This window comes from Marmota flaviventris, chromosome 7 (genome assembly GCF_047511675.1).
Source record: "Marmota flaviventris isolate mMarFla1 chromosome 7, mMarFla1.hap1, whole genome shotgun sequence".
NCBI classification, from domain to species: Eukaryota; Metazoa; Chordata; class Mammalia; order Rodentia; family Sciuridae; genus Marmota; species Marmota flaviventris.
Window position 1 is genome coordinate 42,434,333 of NC_092504.1, and position 24,432 is coordinate 42,458,764.

At 43.1% G+C, this 24,432-nt stretch overlaps 1 protein-coding gene across 1 annotated transcript; it reads left to right on the forward strand.

The window, feature by feature from the left end:
• The first annotated feature begins 4,924 nt into the window (after nucleotides 1–4,924).
• Nucleotides 4,925–22,485, forward strand: Srd5a3 (steroid 5 alpha-reductase 3). The gene is made up of 5 exons (XM_027938138.3): nucleotides 4,925–5,225; nucleotides 13,530–13,672; nucleotides 15,506–15,703; nucleotides 18,613–18,747; nucleotides 19,523–22,485. The coding sequence occupies exons 1-5, from the start codon at nucleotides 5,005–5,007 to the stop codon at nucleotides 19,780–19,782; spliced, it is 957 nt and encodes a 318-aa protein (XP_027793939.1). The 5' UTR covers nucleotides 4,925–5,004; the 3' UTR covers nucleotides 19,783–22,485.
• The last annotated feature ends 1,947 nt before the right edge of the window (nucleotides 22,486–24,432 follow it).

A 24,432-nucleotide genomic window follows, 5' to 3' on the forward strand; every position in this document is an offset into this window, starting at 1 on the left:
ATGGGTTCTATGTTACAGGTGAAATAAACCAACACATGGTAGACAACTCATTGTCAGTGATAGAGCTGTTAGTCTAATCCAAGTGCATCTGCCTCCAGAGCCCACAGCCTTTTCCTTGACATTCTGCCCAAGGAGCCCATGATCTTGGTCATTATAACCTCTCCCCATAGCTTATGTTATAAAGCCTTACACACAATGGATGCCCAGTAAATTTGTTCACTTATTCCTCAGGTATTTATTGAGCGTCTCCTATGTTCCCAGCGCTGTTTAGCTGCTGAGGATATAATAACAAATGCCACAGTCTGGCTGGGCACAAAATCAGGAGCCACCACACAGCTTGTAGATTCAAACAGCAACTCTTTATTCCCGAACTCACGCCAGCACTCTACAATCACATTCTGGGGAAATTCACGTTCTCTGCCCAAATTCACCCCCACTGGGCTTCTGTCTCCCAAAAAATACTGTCTGAATCCCATGAGAACTCAAGGGGAACTCAGGCAGCAGGATACGCCCTATTCCCAGCAGGAATAACCTTAAACCTGGAACCACCCTAAACCCGGATAGTCCTAAACCGGGAACGCCCTAAACCCGGATTATCCTAAACCGGGAACACCCTGAACCCGGATCCGCCTTGGTCCTTGAGCAAGGTCACCTACATGCAATGTCACTGCAAAATGTCCTATTTCCACGAGTCCTTCCACTAAGCAACATGGGGTACGCTGGCAAGGAAATTGTCATACCTACTTGGCTAATGGCTCCCAGCAAACAAACAAGATACATAAAAATCTCTGCCCTCATAGTGTTTATATTCTAATGGGGACAATAAAAACATAAAAAAATACTATGTAAGAGATGGCATGAATTGGAAAGGAATTTGGAGAAAAATGAGAGTGTGGAGAGTCAGGGGAGGTTGCTGTTTAAAATGGTGAGATTGGGAAAACTGCCACTTACACTAGTAAAGGGGCAAGATATTCAATGACCTCAATAAAGAACATTCCTGGCAGAGGGAGCATTTCAGTAAAAGGCACTGGGGTTTGGTGTGCTTGAGTAACCACTAGACCAATGTCATGGATAGAACAGATGTGCCCTCCAAAATTCATTTGTTGAGACCCTAACTCCCATGTGGCTGTGTTTAGAGTAGGAGACAAGCAAGGAAAAGAGTAGCAGATAAACTCCCAGATGCAGATTGGATGCAGGTGTGATCTAGTTTGGTAGGCCATGTAGCTAGAGGTGTGTAGGTCATTAGAAACACTGGGCTTTTACTCCAAGTGAAATGGGAGCCCACTGGAGGATTTTGAGCAAAAGAATGATACAATTTATTTTATTAATATGATTATTGTTTTGAGAATAGATTTAAGAGGGACGGTAGAGAAAACAAAGACTAATTAGGAGTCTGTTGCACTAATACATATCCAGAGGAAAGTAGCCTCGACCAAGTTAGTGGCATGAAGTGATCAGACTAGGAATATAGTTTTCTAACATTTTATTGTGATGTGATATAAACATACATAAAATTTCATGAAGCACAGACTGTATAACAATACTATCAATGGTCCTGTAGCCACACATTGAACCACAAAATTCCTCATATATAATCCCTTCCCAATAAAACTCCTGTCCCTTGTGATTTGTCTCTTATAATTTCCTTGTTTTTCTTCAGTTTTTGAACTTTATGTAAATAGAAATATACAGTGTGCCCTTGGGTGTCTTGACTTGTCTCATGTAATGTCGTATTTGTGAGATTCATCCATGATTACATGTAGTTACACCAGGTTCCTTTTAAGTGTCCTAGAGCATTGGATTGTATGAACATGACTCACTGTATTTATTCACTCCAACAATGGTAGACATTTGGGCTGTTTCCAGTTTTGAAGTATCATGAATATCCCTTCAATGCTCTTGTATGTGTGTCCTGATACATATGTTTTCATTTCTGCAGTAATCACCCAGGAATGGAATTTGGGGTCATAGCATATGGTGTCTTTAACTTCACCAGATAATGCCAAAGTGTTTTCCAAAGTGGTTGCTACAATATACTACTCCAGCAGTTCAGCTGTTCCAAAACTTGAACTTTACTTTCAACAATTCTGAAGTAGGATTGTATTTCATCATGTAATTTCCTCTTATTAATGTGATTTGTCACCTTTTCAGATTTACTGGTTATTTGAATACCTCGCTAGGGAAATGCCCATTAGGACTTCAGCATGTTTCCTTTTGCACATCTGTCATTTTTAAAATGAATTTGCAAGATATTAATCCTGGTAATATGTGTAGCAAGTACCATTTCCTACTCTTGCCTTGTGTTTATTTCACTCTGTGGCACCTTTTCATGCAGAGATTTTAATTTTTATGTTTCAGAATATATTGATATTTTCCTCTAGTTGCTTTTTATATCTTGACTAAGATAACTTTCCTTACCATGAAAATGGTCTCCTGTATTATCTTCTAGAAGATTCATTTTGCCTTTGACAATCAGTCTGTAATCCTATTGGAACTGATTTTTATGAATGGAGTTAAAAAAAAGATCTCATTTCTATCTTTATATCTATCCCTGTGGTTTACTCATTTGTCCCGGCCCCATATATTGTAAAGTTATCCTTTCTCCATTGATAAAACATACAACCTCAAGTGTTCATAGACATGGGGATCTTTTTCTGGACTCTTCATTATGTTCCATTGTCTCTGTCTCTGCTTCTGTGTACCAGACTAATGCCATCACTATACTAGTCTTGATACCTCACCAAGCAAATCTTCTAATGTTTTTCTCCATCCTATATTTAGCCCTTCCTGCTTCAATATGAAGTTTATAATCAGTTTAAGGTTTAACAAAAAGTTGGAGTTGGATTAGTATTATATTTATTTCATAAATCAGTTTGGGGAGAATTGTCATCTTAACCACATTGAATCTTCCAGTTTATAAGCTTAGTATATCCCTCGTTTTAAATATATTTTAATATCATAATGCTTTATTATGTTCTTTGAAGACACCTTGTTTGTCTTTTATTAGATTTATCTCTAGGCACAGGATCTTTTATGCCACTGGAAGTTCTATCATTAAAACATTTTTTTTTTCTGTTTGCTAGGAAATAAAAACAACCAATATGTGTTGATTATTTTCTTCAGCAACCTCATCAAATTCTTCTACTAGTCCAAACAGCTCATCTGTAGACCCTACTGGAGTTCTATTATTGAAGTTTCATATTACCTTCAAACAGTGACAGTTTTATTTCTTCCTTTATAGTTCTTATGACTTTTATTTGTTTGTTTATTTATTTATTTATTTAGTAGAACATACAGTGCTGCTGATTAAATGAAGAAAGACTAAAATGTTGACTGATACTTGCTGGCAATAATCTTTCTCACAAACTTTAGCCTGGTTTCCACTTTTGAAATAACTTACTCGAGCAGGTATTTAAACATTTACAAATGCTCCCAACAGGGTTGACTACGCATTCTTATTCAGCCACTCCCTCACAGAGAGCTTCTCTGTGCATTCTGATTAAAATCCAAACCCCAAAATATGGGACAATTTCCCCCCAGTCTCAGATTTTTTCTATTTCCATTACACACACACACACACACACACACACACACACACACACATCCCTATCTTATTATGACTCCTTCCCCAGGTCAGATAAGAGAGCCTCCTGCCCAGGAAACTTGGTCCCTTTATGTACTTATAAGAGACTTCTTTGGAAAGATGCCATAGGAAGGCCAGCTGCATCTCTATGGAATTAACCCAAGAACAATAAAGAAACAACGAAGGGTGACTCCTGCAGAAGGGATCCTAGGTCACACAAAAAGGCCTCATTGACCTAGCTGGAATGCCCATTTGCCCAACCCTTATCTTTCTTGCACAAAGAAGCAAAACTTTAAACACTTGTATATTTAACATCCAAAGAATAGTTGAAATCCTACTCACCTGCCCACCAAGTTCAACCCACATCATTTAGGGTACCTCACTAGGGAAAAGGGGATGAGCAAACTACCTCTCCCTTCTTCAATCCCTTACCCACCCCAGAATGTAAGATCCAAATAGGAAGCAGCACTCCTCTTACCAACCTCTCTGTCCTCAGTGTACAAAAGAGTGCCTGCCACACAGTAGGCATACAGTAATATTTCTCTGAATTAACATTTTAAAGGCTTTTTAAGTACTCAAAAGAGGTAAATTTCCATTTACAGAAACAGAAAAAGCTATGTTGTTTTAAAATTGATGAATCGAGAAGTAGCATGGTCACTACATGGAGGTAAATATCAGAAGCAGCAGCTGATGGAGCTAAAAACTTTTCTTCTAGGGACTGGAACTCTAGTGGGTAGGGTACTGCTGTTTTTTAAATACAATGTTTTCCTCCCTACACTTTTTATTATGTTCCATTACTTTGATGACTTTGTACTTTATATATTTACATTATACACATTCCCAACACTCTAATACAACTATTCATTTTTTTGTGCATGACCTGCCTTCTTAATCCACATATACACATGTTCATATTAATAAAGTTGTTTGCAATCCTATGTATTTTATAGAGGGCTTTTCTGTTTTAACTTAGCATATCATTAAAGCTGTCACAGGCAACTTTCTGCGTTTCTAGACTCCATAATTGTCATGCCAATGCGTCTAATGTTAGTGTATCACCATAATATAGCTAAATACACCAAAGTGGAACATTGAGGAATGCTTCCCCTTTTCCATTGGAAACAATCCTGTGGTGAAGACTTGCAGCCACGTGGTCTCGTATCCTGCTTAATGACTCTCCGGAGTTCCATCGAGGAATCCCCAGTGTCAGAGGAGAGACTGCGAGTGCGCAGCTGCAGCCTGGAGAACCGCGGCCCGGGAACGCGCGCGCTGGGCGGTGAGTCCGGGGAGGGACCCAGCGAGTCCCCGCCCCGCGCCACGTCATCCACGTCCAGCCCCGCGGGGCCGGCGCGCGGCGGGAGTGGCCGCTCCTCCGGGGCGGTGGCGGTGGCGCGGGTTTGTGGACGCCGGGAGCGCGGGCCATGGCTCCCTGGGCGGGGTCCGAGGCCTCGTCGCTGAACCCGCTGCGCGCGCTGTGGCTGGCGCTGGCCGCCGCCTTCCTGCTGACCTTGCTGCTGCAGCTCGTGCCGCCCAGCCTGCTCCCGGGCTGCGCGCTCTTCCAGGACCTGATCCGCTATGGGAAAACCAAGCTGGGGGGTCCGCGGCGCCCGGCTGTCTGCCGAGCCTTTGATGTCCCCAAGAGGTAACCGCGGTTGCCCAGGCGCTGACGGCCCGGGGCGCCCTGCTCGAGGGCAACCGGCAGGGGGCAGCAGAGGCGATCTGGGCTGCGGGCCCGGCGGGTTCCGGGCGCGGCTCGGCTCTGTTCTGTAACGCTTGGTGGCCCTGGGGGCGCAGTGCCCCAGGTGTCTCCGGACACCAAGGAGCAGAACCGCGTGCAGTGTCGCAGGCGCTGGAATGTGAACTTGTGGCCGCTCGGAGCCTTTCTTTCCCGGAAATGAAAGCACATCCGAATTTAGGCCTGGCCATGCGGCAAACTAGTCTCCTTTGTCCCAAATTCTCTTCGTTCCCCTCTCTGCACTCAAGGGGCTCACAGCCTGACTTGAGGTCGCCGGAATTTATGGAAATGAAGGCAGACCTGCCCGTGGCACCTGTTTCCCAATCCCTCGCAGTCAGATGAGACTTGAGAGATGGTCATCGCAGGGATGCCACCTCCTCAGGCCATACCTCGGCAGATGCCCCTGGAGAAGGTCGCTCAGGGTGACACGTTTTAGGCCAGTCTCTTCCTAAGCTCCATTTGACTTTCAACAGATTTCATAATTAAGTTCCATGAAGGATTAGATCGTTAGGACTTAAATAGAATTCATTCAAAAATTATGGAGACTTGCGGCAGATTTTCTTTCATTCATTCTTTCTTTCTTCACTTTGAATTCACTTCCTCCCTCCCTCCCCCCCCCCCCCCTCTTCCATGTTGAACTCTTTCTTTGTCCATTTTGAATTCAGGACATAGATAGGAAGAGTCAGACAAACACTAAACAGAAGAATAGAGTAGAAATGTGTTCTAACTTTGAGTTGAATCTTAAGTTAATGTTTAGAAATGAAACGGAAAGAATTACGATATGGTTTCTGATGGATTAAATTTACGGGTTATCCTTCCCAACACCCGTGGGTGGTGCCCCAGGTCCATAGACCACAAAAGGGCCAAGTATAGAACAGTGGGTTCCTGAAACTATTCCCCACTCTTTCAGTGTGGGAGAAAGATCTAGCAGGTGTTAACACTGAGAAAGAAGGTCATCCTGAGCAATAGTTATGAGGCCCTTGGAAGAAGGAGTATGCAAGGCATTGGCCAAACCTCTATTCCATAGACCTTTTTTTTTTTTTTCCAAGCAAAAATTGACATCCTCTCTTAATCAGGTTTCATTACATAATGTCCTTTATAATTGGTGGCAATTTATTTTCTAAATTTTGGAAAATGTACTAGTCTCCCTGAATCAAAGAGCGCACTTAAAAATCATTACCAGTCTTTACCTATTTCTCTGGGTCAGGTGCCCCAGGTGTTAGTGCTCAAACCTGTCACTGAATGACAGCCAAGAGGCTTGGGGCCTTTCCCTTATTCATTCCTATAACAATTGGTACTCTTTGGGTTTCTTGTAATTTGTAATATATTGTGAAATAATTTATTCCATTTTTCTTCCAGAATTCTTGAGTACAACCTTCTATGGTGTTCAAGTGCCTGTGTGTGTTGGGGGGTGGGGTGGGGATGTTCCCTAAATTTAAACAATTCCTATAGCACTACAGAAGGGACAACAAATCCAGGCCAATAATGAAAGGCATTTTTATTGGCCCAAGAAAAGAAAAAAAATAGAACACTTGCATCAAAATTGGCAATGTCTCCAAAAAAATCTATATTAATCTTTTAAATTTTGTACCCCTATTTTTATGAAACGGGGGAATTATTAGAGTAGGTAGTCTATAGCCTCTGTTATACTCATCCATATTTTCCACTGTTTTATTAACAATGTGCTTATAACTTTTATAATGAGAAAAAATAGTGTATTAACATTCAGGGAGCACAGAGGAGAGATTTTACTGATATCTTAACAGTAACCGCACTTGACTGAGGGTCAGCATGTTATATACTGACTAGTACATGCAGCTTATGACTTTCCTCATTAAATCCTCATTGTTGACCTGTGAGGGAAATTTGTTGTCATTTTTCACATTCACAGATATGACTCAGGCTTAGAAGGGGTTACTTGCCCCATGGTGCAGTGCTAGCAAGTAGCATGAGTGGTACTTGAACCCTGGAATTAAAATCCCAATTCTGTGTAACATGAGTCTTAGCCTGTGGTATGCCCGATGGGGAAAGTCTTGCACAGTGCAAAGCTGAGCCATGGGTGAGAGAAAAGCTGAGAATGAACTCATCCCCAGATGGTGACATTTAGTAATATCTTGGTTAATCCGAATTTGAAACTATTTGATAATCTTAGCCTACCTGCTTATATTTGAATATTTTTTCCTTGCACAACAGTGAATAGCACTCCTAAAGATGAAAACAAGCCTATAATTTCTATAGTTATAAATAGACCTAGGAGGGTTAACTGATCATGTACAAATAGACAGCTGTCAATCACATTTCCACACGTAAGGTGTACTTAGGTAATTTTGTTTGTTTTTCTTTTCCTAAGAAAACAGGAATAAAACTTTAAATCATTTTCCAGAATATTCGTTTCCATTACCCTGTCTGGTAATTTTTTTAAATGAGAGTGACGGTTGCTTTTCTTGTTCTCCTTTAGTTCCTAGAGTTTCGATTTCCCAAAAAGGCTGAATAAATAGGTGATCTGGAACATGAGTCACAGTGCTCTTGACTTCCATAGTATGTATGGAAGCACTGCTGTTTCTAATATTTCCAAATGGTTCTGACTAATATGGAAGCATTGCAATTGAACTAGGCTCTGGAGGCAGAGGGAGCTGCCCAGATTTTCTCCACTGGAGTTCAGGGGGTCTTCAACAGGTTCAGGGGGTCTATGGATAGAATGCAGCACAAACTTGAATTGAAAGCAAGTCACAGATGAATTTTCACTAACTTCTAGCTGAAATTTAGCATAACCTTAATTATAACAGACCACAGTAGAATTAGCAGTATCTGCAACTTTGTGATAGTTGTTTTCATATCATATAGAAGATACCTCAAAACATTTTCATCACCAGTAGAACTGTCATTATTCACCACTAGATCTTGTTATTTGATGCATAAGAAGTACACATATCATTACAAATTTGATTTCTGGTAGTTACATTAGCTATATGTCAGTGTAATCGGTTTCCTTGGTAATCCCTCTGTCCCATAATGACATTTTGAGAAGGGCTTATAGCCTTTGCCAGACTGATAAAGGGGTCCATGGCAGAGAAGTGATAAGAACCCATGCTCAGGACTGGAAATTTCCCAGGTATTTACATTTGTCTTGTTTGTCTGTTGCCATATCCTAGGCTCAGAACCTTGCCGGTAATAAGGCCCTCTCTCCATCAGTATGTCTTGAATGAATGTCAAAAAAGAGGTTTGAGGTTTAAGATTCAATTGGTTTGTTAATTAACTTGACTCCTTACTGAGAGTAACTTTGGATGAGCTACTTACCTTCTTTTCCATTCGCTTATTTAACTGGTGTTCATAGAGTACCTGCGACGTGCCCCAGAGCTATTCTAGGCTCCTTGGAGCTTATAGACAGACAGAAAATATGCACATGGATCTTGTTCAGCAAGCAGGAGGGTTTCAGATGGTGGTAAGTGCTTACCCCCAGCAGGGTTATTTGATCTTGTGCAAGATCTTGTGTGTGAGTCACAACCTGGAAAGGAGGGGAGGGCTGGGAAGAAAACTGGTCCCCAGGGCCTCCAAGGCCACAGAGGGTTTGGACTCTATTCTGAGTGGGTGGAAGGCAGGTGAAGGCTTTGTGTGGAGGGAGGAAGGATTGTGTAACATGAGTTATGTTTTAAAAGGATGCCTTAGGGTGCTGTGGAGAGGATTAGATAAGAGGCTCCTGTGGTGGTCCAGGCAAAAGGTGGTGGTGCTGCTGTGGTTAGGGCAGTCACAGAGTAGCACCTGTGGGGCTCGTAGGTGGTGATGGTGTTAAGGCAGCTAGCACAGGGCCAGGCACCTGGGCAGAGCCCAGTAAACACTAGTTCCCTTCCTTAGTGATCCTGTGACTCCTTTAACTGGGACCTGGGATCAGTTCCAGCAATCTGCAAATATATATTCAGTGAGATCGTATCTCCTGGGCTCAAAATGATCCACCATAGAATTAGTAGTACCTGCAATTTTGTGATAGTTCTTCTTACATTGCATTGCAAACATTAAAGATACCTCAAAATGTTATTGTTTTCATTCCCATGAGATCACAGTAATTAGATCTTGTAGATACATGAGAAATACACATTACTATATGAAAAAAATTTGCTTTTTGGTAGTTGTCTTACCCATGTCAGTGTAGCTGGTTTCCTTTGTAATCCCTATGTACTTTATGCTTATAATGACAGTTCCAACTACTGTGAAAATAGTTCCAGCCCACTTACAATAGAAGCTCAAGAACCTACAGAGGCCCCCCTCCACCACCGTGTGGATTTAGTCTCCTATAGTTTACCCTTACTGGCTCTATTCCTGTTTGAGGGCCTCTCTACTAGTCCTTTATCCCACCTCAGGGCCTTTGCACTGCCTGTGCCCTCTCCCTGGGAAGTTCTCCCCTACTTGGCCACCTTGTGTATGCCCTCACTTCCTGCAGTTGTTAGATATTACCTCTTTAGCGAGGCCCTCTTTATCCATCTCATTTAAAATTATACTTCCACCATCCCCAGCATTCCTTCTTCCTCTTCCTGCTTTAGTGAATAGCAGCTATTGCCTGCCGCCATGCTGTATAATTTGCATGTGGGTGTGTGCAAACCATGATAGCAAGAATTGTCTCCTGTGCTCACTGCTGTGTCCCCAGACTCCAGAGCCACCGTGGTTCATAGTAATCATGCAGGTAGTCATTCATGGAAGGAGTGCCCACACAGAGCCCTGTGTGATCATAAGGCTCACTGGAGCCCTGCTCTTGGGGGCTTGGACAGCAGTGCTCCCAAGAAGCAGAGTGCCAGAGAGGGGAGGAAAGAGCACAGGGAGACAGGAGGCCATGGGGTTTTTACACCAGCGTTCTGAGGCTCAAGCCAGGGCTTTGAAGACAAGCAGGCACTAGGACTTGCCATAGAGTGGGGCATGTTTCCTATAGAGGGAAACTAGGAAGGCACAACAAAATGTGGGAATGATAGTAATTAAAAAAACAAAACTGTATGCCTTGGCATCCGAAGCACCATGGCACAAGAGGAGCACACAGGTTGTGGCTTAGCAACTTATACAAATCATGCTTGAGAGGTTTGCTTGACATGTGGCTTGGGCACATGTATTGTTGGGCAGAACCGCTTCAGGCAAGCCGAGGCTGTGTGAATGAGAAGGCAGCAATGACTTGAACTGTGGAGTCATCAGGTTTGAGTCTGGAGCCAAACGCTCCCACTTACTGTGTGACCTTGGATAAGTAACGTGACCTCTTTGAACCTTAGTTTTCTTACCTACCACATGAAGAAAACAACATTTACTTCATAGGATTATTGTGAAGATGAGATTTAGTAATCTCAACTGTTATCCCAGGCGCTATTCTGCATCCCCTATCCACAACTAGACTTCTCTACCTGGTCAGCAGGTGACTAGGTATGAAGTGAATGAGTAATGCCCCTTTAAAAATGTTTTTTTTTTTTTTAAATTGTGTTAAAATATACATGTCATAAATTTTGTCACGTTAGCCCATTTTGAGTGTACAGTTCAGGGGCTCTAAGAACATGCTCCTTGTTATGCCACCGTCCCCACTCTCCATTTCTAGAAATTTTCCATCAGCCAGAGGGATCTTTAAAACATGAATTATTACCTGGGTCCCTCCTCTGCTTAAACGGCTCCCACTACAAAAGCCAACATCCACCAAGCGCTGTGTTCTCTGCCCCTCCCATTCCACCTTCTGCTTCTCTCCCCCCTTGATCCAGACACAGCCACACAGGTGCCCTTTCTTGAACTCACCCAGTATACACCCACCCCAGCGCCTTTACAGTTCTTCCACCAGAGTCCACAAGGCCTACTCACTGTAGCTGAGCGTCAGTCACTTCCAGAGATGCCATCCTGAACCACTCTGCCAGAGTAGCCTGCCCCTGCACCCTCTCTGTTCTCTTGCCCAACAATATGCTAAAATGCCATGGCCCTCTCGTCAATCTCTGAGCCAAGGCCATTAATTCAGGGAAAAACCCCAGACGAGAGGCAATGGGGAATGAAGAAAAGACAAACGGATGCACAGAAAGATGCTCTCCAGAAAAAGCTGGGGCCAGGTGGGCAGTCAGATTCTGATGGAGCCTCACTGACCCAGAGCTAGCTCAGCATGTTTATTATACAGGTTTCATCAAAAGGTCATTTGTGGGAAAGTTTTAGCAAAGCAGGCAATCTGAAGGACACAGGATTGGGGCGACTTGAGAATTCTCTATCCCTGGGAGCCAGTGCCTCAGCTCAGGGTCCCAAATTGTAACTCTGAGCCTTTGTACAGTTTCCTCAAGCCAGCGTCACCATAGCAACTGGGCCATCATCCCTGCACTTTTGCACAGGCAGTTCCCAGAGTAAAGGCAGCCATTAGGGAGTCAGAAAGACCATGATTCAGATCACTGCTCTCCACACTAAATGTCTCCAGGTTTAGTTTTTGGCCGACTCTCCACTGAAAGCTTAAGTTCCATTAAGGCAGGACCTGATTGTTTGCTCCCTGCTGAGTCCTCACTCCTAGAGCATTATTCAGCACAATCTAAGCGATCCATAAATGCTTTGGGGAAAATGAAGCAGCTCAAGTGGCTGGCCTAGAAGTTGCTCTTCAGAAGCCCGCCCTCCCCTTCCCACAGGACCCTGCAGAGCAAAGCCTTCTTGACCCTGCACTGCACATGCATAGCCCACCCCGGGACTCAGTTCTGGGAGGTGTGTCTTGTCTAACAATCAGGACCCGGGGGTGACAACTGACCCTGATGGATGAACTTTTGAGAAAATTGGGCTCTTGAGCCAGGAGGAGAAAGTGGCTCTCTTCAAATAGTTTCAGAGCTGTTCTGTGGAATTAGATTTGTGCTGCTCTGTGTGGCAGAGCCGGGGGTGGAATTGGCTGTCAGTTATGGGAAGAATGGAGTGAGTTGCCATGGAATGATCATCTTAGATCGGCATTCGGCCCACCGGGTTTATGGGCCTGCTCTGGGGGCTGTGAGTCTCTAACAAGCATATCGTGGCTCATGTGCAGAGGAGTCTGAGTTTATATCTAACTTCCCTTTGGCCCCGGGTGGCCTTTCATTGTCACAGACTAAAGAGAAACGGAGGGAGTCTGCGGTAAACCAGGGAAGGTCTAGTGATCACCAGGCTCCCAGTAGAGCCAGAAAGTTTTTGAACTGATCTCAATAGAGGAAAAATACAAGTTGAGCATCCCTAATCCAAAAATCCAAAATGTTCCAGCATCCCCAACTGTTTGCGTGTGCTGACATAATGCCCCAGATGGAAAGATTCCATACCTGACCTCACATGATGGGTCCACTCAAAACTCAGGTGCACTAAAAAGTATTGTATAAGATTATCCCCAGTGTGTATGTATTAGATATATGGGAAACAAAAGCGAATTATGTGTTTAGACTTGAATTCTCACCTATCTACAAATGGACATACAAATATTCCAAAATTTTAAAAATATTCAAAATCCAAAATACTGCTGGTCCTAAGCATTTTGGATAAGGGATGCTCAACTTTAGGTAGGATAGCCTCAACAGAACCTTATGCCATATTAGGTGACTTTGTTTCAGCACATCGATGTCATCATTCACATTAAATTAACATTGCTAATTTCATCTTATTGGTTTTCTGGTTTTATTTGATATTTAGTTTGTAAATGTGTTCATTGCAAAATAGGCTCTGTAATTGTCTGAGAATTATATGCAGAGGGAGTGGATACCCACTTCTATTGTCATGTTACAATGAAACTAATTTAAGTCAACATGAGTCAGAAAAGCACTGGATCATAAGACCTTCTAGCCCTGATCCTGATTGTGCAAAGCTTGTGCAACAGTTGTGTGGCTACTACTGCAATATTGCTCAGGACCCGACCTTCTTTCACAGATTTAGCATGAGTTACAGTGCAATCTAGATTCTCTTTGTAAGGCCCGTCACCCCCTTATTTGAAAGGTAGGCCAAGTTCTGTTACCCAGAAATGAAAGAAATCACTAACTGACCCTCAGTCTACTCTAACAAAGTCAACTGTGTTCTGTGAAACTCTTTTTCTACCAGTTAACTAGTCTTATCATTTGAAAGGGAATTTTAAAAATCTGAACACCTGTGGGATTCAGATTCTGTTAAAAGAAAGCAAAACTCTACTTTGGGCTTTAGGAAGAAAGAGCAACTAGAAATACTTCCTGCTTAAGGGCTTTACACAGCTCTACCCCAATTGTTACCTAACTCCTTTTCCTTTTGCAGGTATTTTTCTCACTTCTACGTCATCTCGGTGCTGTGGAATGGCTTCCTGCTTTGGTTCCTTACCCAATCTCTGTTCCTGGGAGTACCTTTTCCACACTGGCTTCACCGTTTGCTCAGAATTCTTGGGGCAGCGCAGTTCCAAGGTAAAATCTGCCAGCCTCTTCATAACACTACATCCGGCCCCTGCCCTCCTGTCTGCAGGGAGCTGTGCTGCATTTCCTGCCTCTCTTGATACCTCTCCTGCAGGGCCTGGGAAGTAGAGAGCCAGGGCAAGAAGGGTTTTGCATGGTTCCTTGCTAGTTGGCCAAAGGGATGTCCCAAAGTCCTCTCTCAGATCATGGCAGAGCTCAGCATTAGCGCTCTGACTCCCAATGTCCCCCAAGCACAGTTGTGCACAGGACTGGCTGTTCTCCCTCTGATATGTTTAGTACTGTTGATAAAGTCATAAAGAAGTCCTTACAGAAAGGGGAAGCTGTGAGGATTCCTCAGGTTTGCCTTGCAACATTTATCACTGATAGAGTTCCGGACAGAATCACATCTTAGAACACACAGAAACTTGCTTTTTTTTTTTTTTTATTGCTTTTTGGTAAACATGAAAAGGTGTATGCTGTGAGGCTTTAGTTACGGGATAAAATTGTCTGCAAGTAGATGTTGGTCAGACAGTCACAAACTGGCCTTTAAGTTTGCCACACTCAGCAGGAGATGAGGATACGTAGAAAAGTTTTTAAAGTTAGCAAATGAATCTATGTACTATGGTTCCTGCCTATGGTCGTAGCTACTCAGGAGGAAACAGGCAGGAGGATTGCTTAAACTGAGGAATTCAAGACCGGCCTGGACAGCGTAATGAGATCTCTGCCCACATGTCAAATAAATACATAAATAAAATGAATTGATGATGAAAGCTGTGAAGTGGCCTCAGTTAAGGTCAGACAGAGGACGAGGGGCAAAATTTAAAACAAATTGTCCTCTTTCCTTGTCTCTGTTCTTTGATCCACCAGCCAAATCACTGGGCCCCTAGGAACAATCTTTCTCTATATAACCCCTGGGACTTGTTGCAAAAGATGACAGTCAGAGGAGAAAACCCAGCCACCTCCTATTTGGGAGAGGCAGCTACTCAGCAAATCCCACTTCATTCTAAAACTTTGTCCCTGATTTGTTTGCTGTGATACTGGCTGGTGTTTTGGTATCTGGAGGGTTGGTTTTGAGGAGTTTTATCTGGAAGTTTGTTCGAACCTATTCCTAAAGAGTTTTAAAAAAAACACCAAGTTTAAAATTCATTTAAAACACAAAAATAGCTGGTGCTGATACTAATCTATGCTGATAGAAGTCAGGACAGGGGTGGGTACCTTGGGTGGTGGAAGGAACAGGTAGTTCCTAGAAGGGAACACTAGGGGGTGCTGGTTGAGCTCTCTTTTTTGGTTTAGGTGCTGGTTACTATCGCCTTGTGGGTTGATTTCGTTTGTAAAAATTTAAGCTGTACCTTATAGGGTGTGTGTGTGAGTGTGCGTGTGTGTGTGTATGTATTACTCATTAAAAAAAAGAAAAATTACTTCTTAATGTTATTTTAAAAATCAGCTTTTCTTCAGACTGGGAGCAGAGGAATAAGAGGCAGGCAGGAAGGTAGATCTCAGAGCTCACTATCCACTAAAAATATAACTCCTTTTTTTAAAATTTTTTGAAATGCTGGGGATCAAACCTAGGGCCTCATGCATCTTAGGCAAGCACTCTTACTACTGAGCTCCATCCCCAGACCTTCTTTGTCATTAATATGGAAAGAAATGCATGATTCTTTCTATTCCTGTCTCCATCTCTGCCTCCACAGTGCCTGTGACCCTGGGGATCCCACCAGGCAGGATTGTTCAGGGCCTTTTCCCAGCTCTCATCTGTTTTGAGACCCTGTTGAACAGTAGGGAAAAACAAAACCTTTGGTTTAGTCCCAGAAGAGAGGCCCTGAACTGTCGCCTTCTGGGTTGCAGGGGGTGAGCTGGCACTGTCTGCCTTCTTAGTGCTCGTGTTCCTGTGGCTGCACAGCTTGCGGAGACTCTTCGAGTGCTTCTACGTCAGTGTCTTCTCCAACGCCGTGATTCACCTTGTGCAGTATTGTTTTGGACTTGTCTACTACGTCCTGGTCGGCCTGACGGTGCTGAGCCAGGTGCCACTGGATGGCAGGAATGGTGAGTGAGGCCTGCGCCCACAAAGCACTCTGAGGTGTGGGGAGGTGGAGGATGGCCCCACCGGATTGCATTCCAGAGGTTAGGCCCTGAGGGTAGGTTTCTAGAGGTGAGCCTGTCCGTAGGCCTATAATAGAAGTTAACCGGAAGGATGCCCACAGAAGCAGTCTGGCAAAAAGTGTTCTTGAGGCTCAGTTTAATGAGGATGAGATGGGCGTGGGGTTCCCTAGAGGGACTGAAGTCAGTGAAGCCACGTGGGCGTGGTCTGGGGGGGGGGACTGTGCCAAGTGCCTCGTGGGAAGCAGGAGAAAGGGCAGCACAGCGGGTAACCTCAGGAGGCCTCCTCAACCTGGAGGGCAGGGGACAGGGGCTGTGGAGCCCAGTAAATCCTAGAAAATTCGAGAGGAGGTGTGCTCCTGGTGGACATTCCTGTTGGAAGAGGAAGCAGGAACCTTCTTGTTGCATTAGTTCTGGGGATGACTCCTCTTGTAAGAACGCTTCTCCCCCTGCGAGGCAGCCCAGCCGGAGGGAAGAGGGCAAGAGTGTCATGGTAAATGAAGTTTGCCTTAAGGTTCTAAACTCCCTCCAGCCAGGAAGAAATGACAAAAATCTCTGTGAGACGGAAATATGGGTTTTTGTTTTAGGTAGGGAGTGGGGCTCACCTAACATACATGAAAATTAATATTTGTAAAAAACAAAATGAAGCAGTCAGGTCATTTTGGGTGACTGAAATGAGTTTTTAGTGCTGAGGTCTGCCTGACTTGCAGCTTGTCCTTCAGCCCAGACACTGTGGCTCTTTCATGACCACTTTCTCTCTTAAGTCCTAGGCTCCAGGTATCCTAAAGCTGCCCTTTCCATCCTCATAAATTGAGACCGAGGTCTAGATATTTCCAATACTTAATGAGTGAGGTCTGACTTCTGTGTCAGCTAGGACCCTGAGGTCCTCTGTTGCTGTAGCCCACCTCTGTGGCTAGGGGAATGATCCTAAAGCAGGGCTTACTGACCATCTTTCTCGATTCCTGAAGTTTTCATTAGCTCCAGCCACTCTGCCAGCAAATCCCTCTCCAGCTGATTCCTCTGAACTCAGATCAAGTCAGTTCTTCCTCCCTAGTGGTTCAGCTGCAGCGTTCACCACGCTACCAGAGTGCAGCCAGTACCAGTGTACGAGCTGTCATTCCTGGTGTTCCATCCAGAGAACTTTCGAGAGCTCTCTCGAAACCCGCTGGCTTCCTGTGTGTCAGCTCTGTTGGCGTTACTAGCTCCTCTGCAGTTTCCTCCAGGCTGGAGCCCAGCTTCTGCTTTCCCTCCCATGGAGTTGAGGCACCCACAAAAGTAGCTTTCTGAACATTCTTTTCTGAAGCTGTTTTCTGTTTCATCTATTTATCCTTCACCAGGTCATCTGGGGCCATTTGGGATAATATGGGAGGGTTGTTTTCACGGAGAGAGAACACATTAGGGCATTTGAGAGGCATCAGCTAGAAACAGTATGGGCGTGGGAGTCTGCTGGGCCTAGCTGAGCCTCACTGAACCTCTCTGGGCCTCAAAGCCCCCGTCCAGAATTAGGGGCACAGACCGACTTCACAGGTCCTTGTGGAAGTGAAAAGATCTGCAAGCCAGAATGTCTCTCCAGGAGAACTGGGGTCTGGCCTGACTTTCTCTTGCTTTATCCCTTGTGCCTACTGCAGTGCCTGCTTCAAGGACACTCAATAAATAACTAATGGATGCATGAATAATAAAACACTACACAATTTATACTGTCAGTAAGAAGGCGCCTTCCACCTGCCTCCCCTTTCCTGCATTATAATTCCTGCTTACTCTTACAAATCCTCGTCTCTGCATTTAAAGCAGGGAACGCAGTATAGAGATCTGAACTCCTGGGCACTTGCTTTAACTTTTAATTCTATAGTGACTGATTTGCTCTTGAACCCTGTCAGATTGAAACCGTACTTTTCATATTTTGTTTATTTTTAACTTATAAAAATATAACCTTTGTAAATGACTAAGCCTAATGGACATTTAAAGGGCTATAAAGATTGATAGGAAACAAGGTCTTAATGGAAATTGGTACAGGGGAACCTGGGTGGATTGCCATTAGTCAGAAGCTGTCCTCAACGGACTCCCACCTGTGAGTACCACGTGGAGTAGCATGACCCATGGTTCTCTTACTTAAATCAGTGTTTTAGGAGTCCCTTCTTGGCTCTAGAGCCCAGGCTTTCGTCCATAACCAGTGGACACCTTTTGTTTCTTCTGTCAAGACTCATAAGCCAGCTCTGTCCTGTTACCTTTAGAGAGGCCTTCTTTTGTCCTTCCAGTGCCAGGGGCTTGCTCTTCGTGTCCTTCGCTGGTTTGCCTTCTTCCTTCCTCCCTTCTTGGTAGCCAGAGAGAAAGAAGATGAAGTTGTGAGTGTTTCTACTCTTGAAACAATCTCTTTCACTGGGTTTTTTTTATCCAGAAGGGGACACCTTTACATTGATTGTCTTGCAGTTTTAGCTTTCTCCCCTCTGTGAGGAGTCCACCCTCAGCCTTCTCCCCCAGTGATTTTCTTCACTGGCCAGAGCCAGTCAACTCAGTATTTTACATTCAGGATGTCTCTGGGAATGGCTCAGAGATTTCTTTAGGAAGTGTTTTCCTGACCATAAAATGCAAGTGAGAAGTCTACAAAAAGTAGACTCACCACCTAAAGGTATATCACACAAGGGGAGATGGAGCTTAGTGTGTGCCTGAAGCCTTTGGAGAAGGAGCAAGAGAAAGCGTCAGTGCGGACTTCCTTGCCAGCGGCCATTGAAGCTGCCCACAGTTGAGCATGGCTCCCTAGTGCAGAGGAAAGTAGACCAGGATAACTTGATTTCTTAATTCCCAGAGTCTCTGAAACTTTGCAGACTTGGCTAATAAGATGACTCTTTTTTCTATAGTCTATGTAATAGGGAAAAATCTGTTGATGCAAGCACGCTGGTTTCACATCCTGGGAATGATGATGTTCTTCTGGTCATCTGCCCATCAGTACAAATGCCACGTCATTCTCGGCAATCTCAGGAAAAATAAAGCAGGTGAGATCTCTTGGAGCCACTGCGTGTGGATTTTAACCCTCAGAATTCAGTTATCTGTGTTCCTTTATTCTTTTCATTGCTGCCCTAGTTAGCTGACATTTATGCCAAATACCCAGTCTTGACAAGATACCTCCTAAGGGTTGATCTCCCTACCTATAAAACAAGGCTCCCCTTGACGATCTTTCCAGCCTCATAAGTTCTGAAAGTCTGTGATTTATGTTGTGCCCACATTCTGGATGACTGCAGTGCACAGAAATGTTGATCCACACATGGTAGCTCATATTGCCATGCAGTGAGTATCATCCCAGCCAAAACAAAACAACCTGACCTTCCAGTTAGCTTGTATCACCAGTACAGTTTTCATTAGGCTACTTGAAGTACTAAAAATGGAGTAGTATTTTTTAGTATTTATCCAGTGCTTACCCTGTATGAGGCCCTATTTCAGGTGTTCACATGTACAAATCTCACATGAAATGAGTACAATCTAAACCTCACTTCACAGCTGAGGAAACAGAGGCACAATGAGATTAAGCACCCCTCTTAGGTTACACCACTAGTAAGCGGGAGAGCCAGGATTGGAACACGTGTGATCTGACTCCAGGGTCTGAGCTCTTAGTGACCACTGTGGAGGGTTGCTGAAGGAACCGGCTTTCCTTTGTGCTTATGATTGGCAAAGTAACCTGAGAGTACCCATGAATGATTTGGAAATTAAAATGGTTAACACTTGATTTGGTTAACATTTGAGATGCTCATGAAGTCGTCTTTTCCATTTCAGGAGTGGTCATTCACTGCAACCATCGGATCCCATTTGGAGACTGGTTTGAATATGTTTCTTCCCCTAACTACTTAGCAGAGCTGATGATCTACATTTCCATGGCTGTCACCTTTGGGTTCCACAATTTAACTTGGTGGCTAGTGGTGACATATGTCTTCTTCAGCCAGGCCCTGTCTGCTTTCCTCAGCCACAAATTCTACAAAAGCAAATTTGTCTCCTACCCAAAGCATAGGAAAGCTTTCCTACCATTTTTGTTTTGAGAGAACCTCAGTCATGAAGAAGCAAGTTAGGTGACAAGTTCAATGCCTAGAGACTGTGAGACCAAAGTGCACTTTCGGCAGAACTGTTTGAAATTCTTTGTTCCATAAATTCTTTACCAAGTGAACAAAGCAATACCCTGGAGCAGATAAATCTTCAGAGTGTCTTCAAAGAAGAAATACTTCTGGCAGACTTAGGGTTGCCACCTCTGCTTTCTGCCATGCTTTACAAAGCCAACCAACAGATTAAAAAGTAGACAAGATTTCTCCAAGCTGCTTCACAAGCACACTAACCAAGTCCAGACAGCTTCACACACGTACACATGTACACCAAGAGGAGACAAGACCATCAGCAGCTGGAAAGCTTGTTAGGGAACAATGAACTGCACTAGATAGTGAGGGATATAGTAGGGGTTCAATAAATATTTGTAAAGTTCAATTATAGCAGAATAACATTTGAAAATAACATTAACATATAATTTGACACCAACCATTTCAAAGAAAGATGAGTCATTGGGGTTAATCTATACTGTCACGTATAGCCACAAGAATCTCCAGTTATGAAACCATTTGAAAAGTTACGAAATTTGAAGTTATGAAATGAAGCCATTTCCACTCATCTCCCCTGCAAGTCGGCCTAATAGAAAGTTTTAAAACTTACTTAATTCTTCTTTGACACTCCTTTCAAGAGAGTCCTTTAAAAGCAAAAGCATTGAAAAATAAAATACTTTTATATTTATGCATAAAAAACCTTCTTTGAACTGATATGCTCTGGACCAGATACTACTGAGGCCTCCTTCAGCAGTAGTTATTCAAATTGAATAATGTCACCTGAGTGCATTTCAACTAACAGAATGAATTTGGAGCTATCTAGGAATAAAGTTTACACTTTAAATTGCTTATGCTAAAGAAAATATCCATGCTTAAGTCAAAGGGAAATAAATGCATAGCATGAAAGGAAAACTAAATCTTAAACAATAATACTATAGCCTGAGCACATTCACACAGCATAGGACTTTCTAGCTCCTGGGTGAGATATTAACTTACTCCTTTTATGCAAATGTTGCATTATAGTCCACTAAGTGCACTTATTTGTGCCTTGCTAAGGGGGAAAGAACCTCATTATTAATCAGACACATCAAATGCACAGTCTAATAGTATATTCCCCACCTTCATCCTGGGTAGTAAGCCTAGATTAAAACCAGTTCCTTTAAATCTCACTTTAAATACATGCATAGCAAAACACATCCTGAAGTTCTTTCATTCATTCTGATGTCACATTTTCTCTCCCATCAATCAAATACCACTTAATGTAGCCCACTGCTTGGTCTGTTCAAGTACATGACATATTCATTCCATTTTGTCAGTTGGAATTTGCTGTTTTCCAAATCGGGACCCTGGAACAAAAGCTTTTCTACTTTGGAAATGTAAAGCATATTTTAGGTTGGTTTTAATTTCCACACAAATAGGCTGTGTAATTTTAAATAAATTATTGAGGGAAAAGTTGTATTTTACTTTAACATGCAATTTTATACCTAGGATTTGACTGATGTGCTGGAGTCTTACTGTACTTGGAAGTGAAATAGTGAGCAGATGCCCACGATGTATTCTGTCGGGAACTATGAGAAAGCGTTGCCGTTTCCTGTTCCTTGTCCTTGCTGTCCCTTGCACACTGTCCCCTGTCTCTTACTTTCCCTTCTCTTCTGTGCCCAAACAATGCATTTCTAGTTGGAAATTAAAAAGGAAATAGTGATGTCTTCAAAGGAGTTTCAGACAAACTAGCATGGCTTTTGGTAAAGCTTAACTGATGGCACATAATTGAGAATTGTGAGCAGCCAGAGACGTGGCTCACTGGTAGAGCAGAAGGCCCTGAATCATCTCCAGCACTGGAAAAAATAAAAAGAAAGAAAGGAATGGAAAAAAAAATGTGCTGTGCTTCTAAGGGCAGAATCAGCACTGTTTTGCGCAAGTGAAAATAATTCTGTGCCTCTAAGGGGAGAGCACCACAGAGACTCACAAATTCTTCACAAGGATGACCCAGAAATAGCGTGGAGGTGGAGATTCTTGACTTTCCTGTGTGAGTAGCCTTAACCTTTCATTCTAGGCTGCATCAAGGTAAGGAAGTGATACTGAACTACCTCAAAGCAGCAGTCTCTGGATTCACTCCTGACTATTCAAAGTATGTTGAAAGTTTCCTTTGTTTTTGGCAAGTCTCCAAGTTCTAGCTCATCCCACATACTAACGTTTGCTTACAGTAAGCATGAATTACTTTGTCTCCATAAAGCTGTGTTCTGTATTATATTTTTAACTCAATGAGTAGTTATTGCTAGAATTCCTACCTAAAAAAAAAAAGAAAGCCTTTGCAGATATTTTTGTATGAATTTAACGGGTACTCAATTTAAGGAAACTGTAAATATTTGCAAGACTGAAGAAATCTGGAAACTCCAGAACCACTGACAGATCATGCATCTCAAAATGAACCCATACATTAAAGAAGATCTTAAAATAGTAAGAAGGCAAGTAGAATGTTTTTACTCCTTTAACCTATCTACAACAGTTTCTTCCATCTCTTTTATGTTACTTATCGGGGGGAAAAAACATTGAGCTGGTTTTTATAAATATAATTGTGTAACCTAGGATTTTTCTGGTATACAACAAACAGCGGAAGGGGCAACAGTCCATAAATAAATGCATGTGGCATATTCATCATTGTTCTCAAATTGCAAAGGTCTCCTAAGAGAGGCATGTATTGGTTTAGGGGAAAACAAAATTAAATTATTCAAATGTAAACTGTATTATAAAAAGTTACTCTATGCACATAATTGAGAAGGTATAACATTAGGCCTCTTCCTTCAAAAAGACTGAACACTTGAAGCACTTAGAGGACACCAGTGCATAAGGGATTTCTCAACAGAAGGACAAATTTCCTTCCCTTATGTCCAGCCCTCAGGGTAAAAGCTCATCTTGTCAGGGCTCCTTGGCCTCTCTGTGGATTAAAAAAAGCATCACTTTAGAACATCCCCAGTGTAGCAGCATGAGACTTGTGGGCGCAAAAAGCAGCTGGGCTCGGGGCTACAGCTGGATGAGCAGAGCTCAGGCTGGCTGTCAGCTCCACTTGCTCCCTCAGCCTGGTGATTTTGTGCAGTGTACAAACTGCACAACCTTCCATAGAGACCTTGCTCATCATGCTGCCTCCCTGTCTGCAGATTCTGTTCACTCTAGAAACAAAGGGAGACTTGATTTCACGTGATCATCTCATTGGGAGAGCCCATAAGGGTAGAGCAGAAGAAGATGGAAGCAGTCCATGTAAAACACCTGCCCTCCCACACACACAAGTTTAGTGGTTGACAGGTAAGTGATCACCAAACAGTAGAGTGTTCAGATTGCAGGCCCCAAATAAAGATGGTGTTTTGCTTCCTTTCCAGCTCATTTTCCCAGTGCTGCAACTCCAGCAATTTTTTAACCCCACTAGAACCTCCAGTTTATTTATCTTATCACATTTTCATTGTCCTTCATTGCTCACAAGTCTTATCTTATCACCTTACCTTGCTTAAGTTCCAAGTAAATCATAATCAGTACCTGTCTTCAGCTTTCTTGCCCCCAACCCCCAACCCCAATCTGGTGAAACCCAGCTCGCTGGGTGCGTGCATGATGCAGAGTGCACCTGCGGAGCTCTGCCGGTTTACAGATTGCTTTAAACCCTTGACCACTAACCTCAGTGGCCTCCAGGCTGCAATCATGCTAAAACCTCCCCAGGCACTCACTCCACCACTCTCCTAACTACATGTCCTCTGCCCTCAGGAAAGTGAGCTACTGGAAGAGGGTTTCCAGTAGGTCATCACTGCCACACCTAAGCATATGTGGACATCACAATTGCTGGAGGATACTTTTTAAAAAAGAAATGTAAAATCATGATTCTCATATTAATATCAAAGGAGCATGTGCCAAAGATTTTATTTATTTCATGAATCAAGGAATGAGTAAGATATTAGAATCAATTGAAAGAAGAATCCTGAAGTCATACCTACATGGACAGTCAGGCATGCCAAAATGAATCTGCTTAATGGATGCAAAACTGGCTTCTTTAACGGGCAAAGGAAATCAATTGTGTGTACACTCGATGAAGTTCATTCATAGGGCTTTGGAAAAGAATTATTTGTATTCCCATCCGTCATCTACAATTAATGTTATAAAATACCTCCAAGCTCATGAAAGATAAAAGAGCATACTAGGCAGGACAACAATAATATTTTTATCTTATTTCAAAAGTCACAATTTTTTCCTGAAAGTACAGAATTTGGCTTTTTACCCAAGCTGGATCCCTCTACTCAAGTGCTAGATTCAGTTCTGGTGACATAGCAGAAGAATGACCTTTTGCCATCTCAGGGAATTCTTGGCCATTCCTCTGCTGTGTTACCAGTTTCTTGCCCTCTTCTCAACATCACCATCAGAAGACACACACCTTTCTATCACCTTTTCCCTCACCAGATAACACTCCGTTTCCTGCTGTCTTAGCAGCATAACTCCTGGAAAGACCTGTCCTCACTAACTTCGGTTCTTTCCCTCGCACTTCTCAACCCACTCATTATTCCATAGCTCTCGGGATTCACTGGAAATGCTCTTGAAAGAGTCACCAACAGTTATGCTCCAAAG

Coding starts and splice junctions, on each gene's coding strand:
- Srd5a3 (XM_027938138.3), top strand. CDS start 5,005: ATGGCTCCCTGGGCGGGGTCCGAGGCCTCGTCGCTGAACCCGCTGCGC. Junction 5,226..13,529: donor GCCTTTGATGTCCCCAAGAG/GTAACCGCGGTT, acceptor TTCCTTTTGCAG/GTATTTTTCTCACTTCTACG. Junction 13,673..15,505: donor TGGGGCAGCGCAGTTCCAAG/GTAAAATCTGCC, acceptor TCTGGGTTGCAG/GGGGTGAGCTGGCACTGTCT.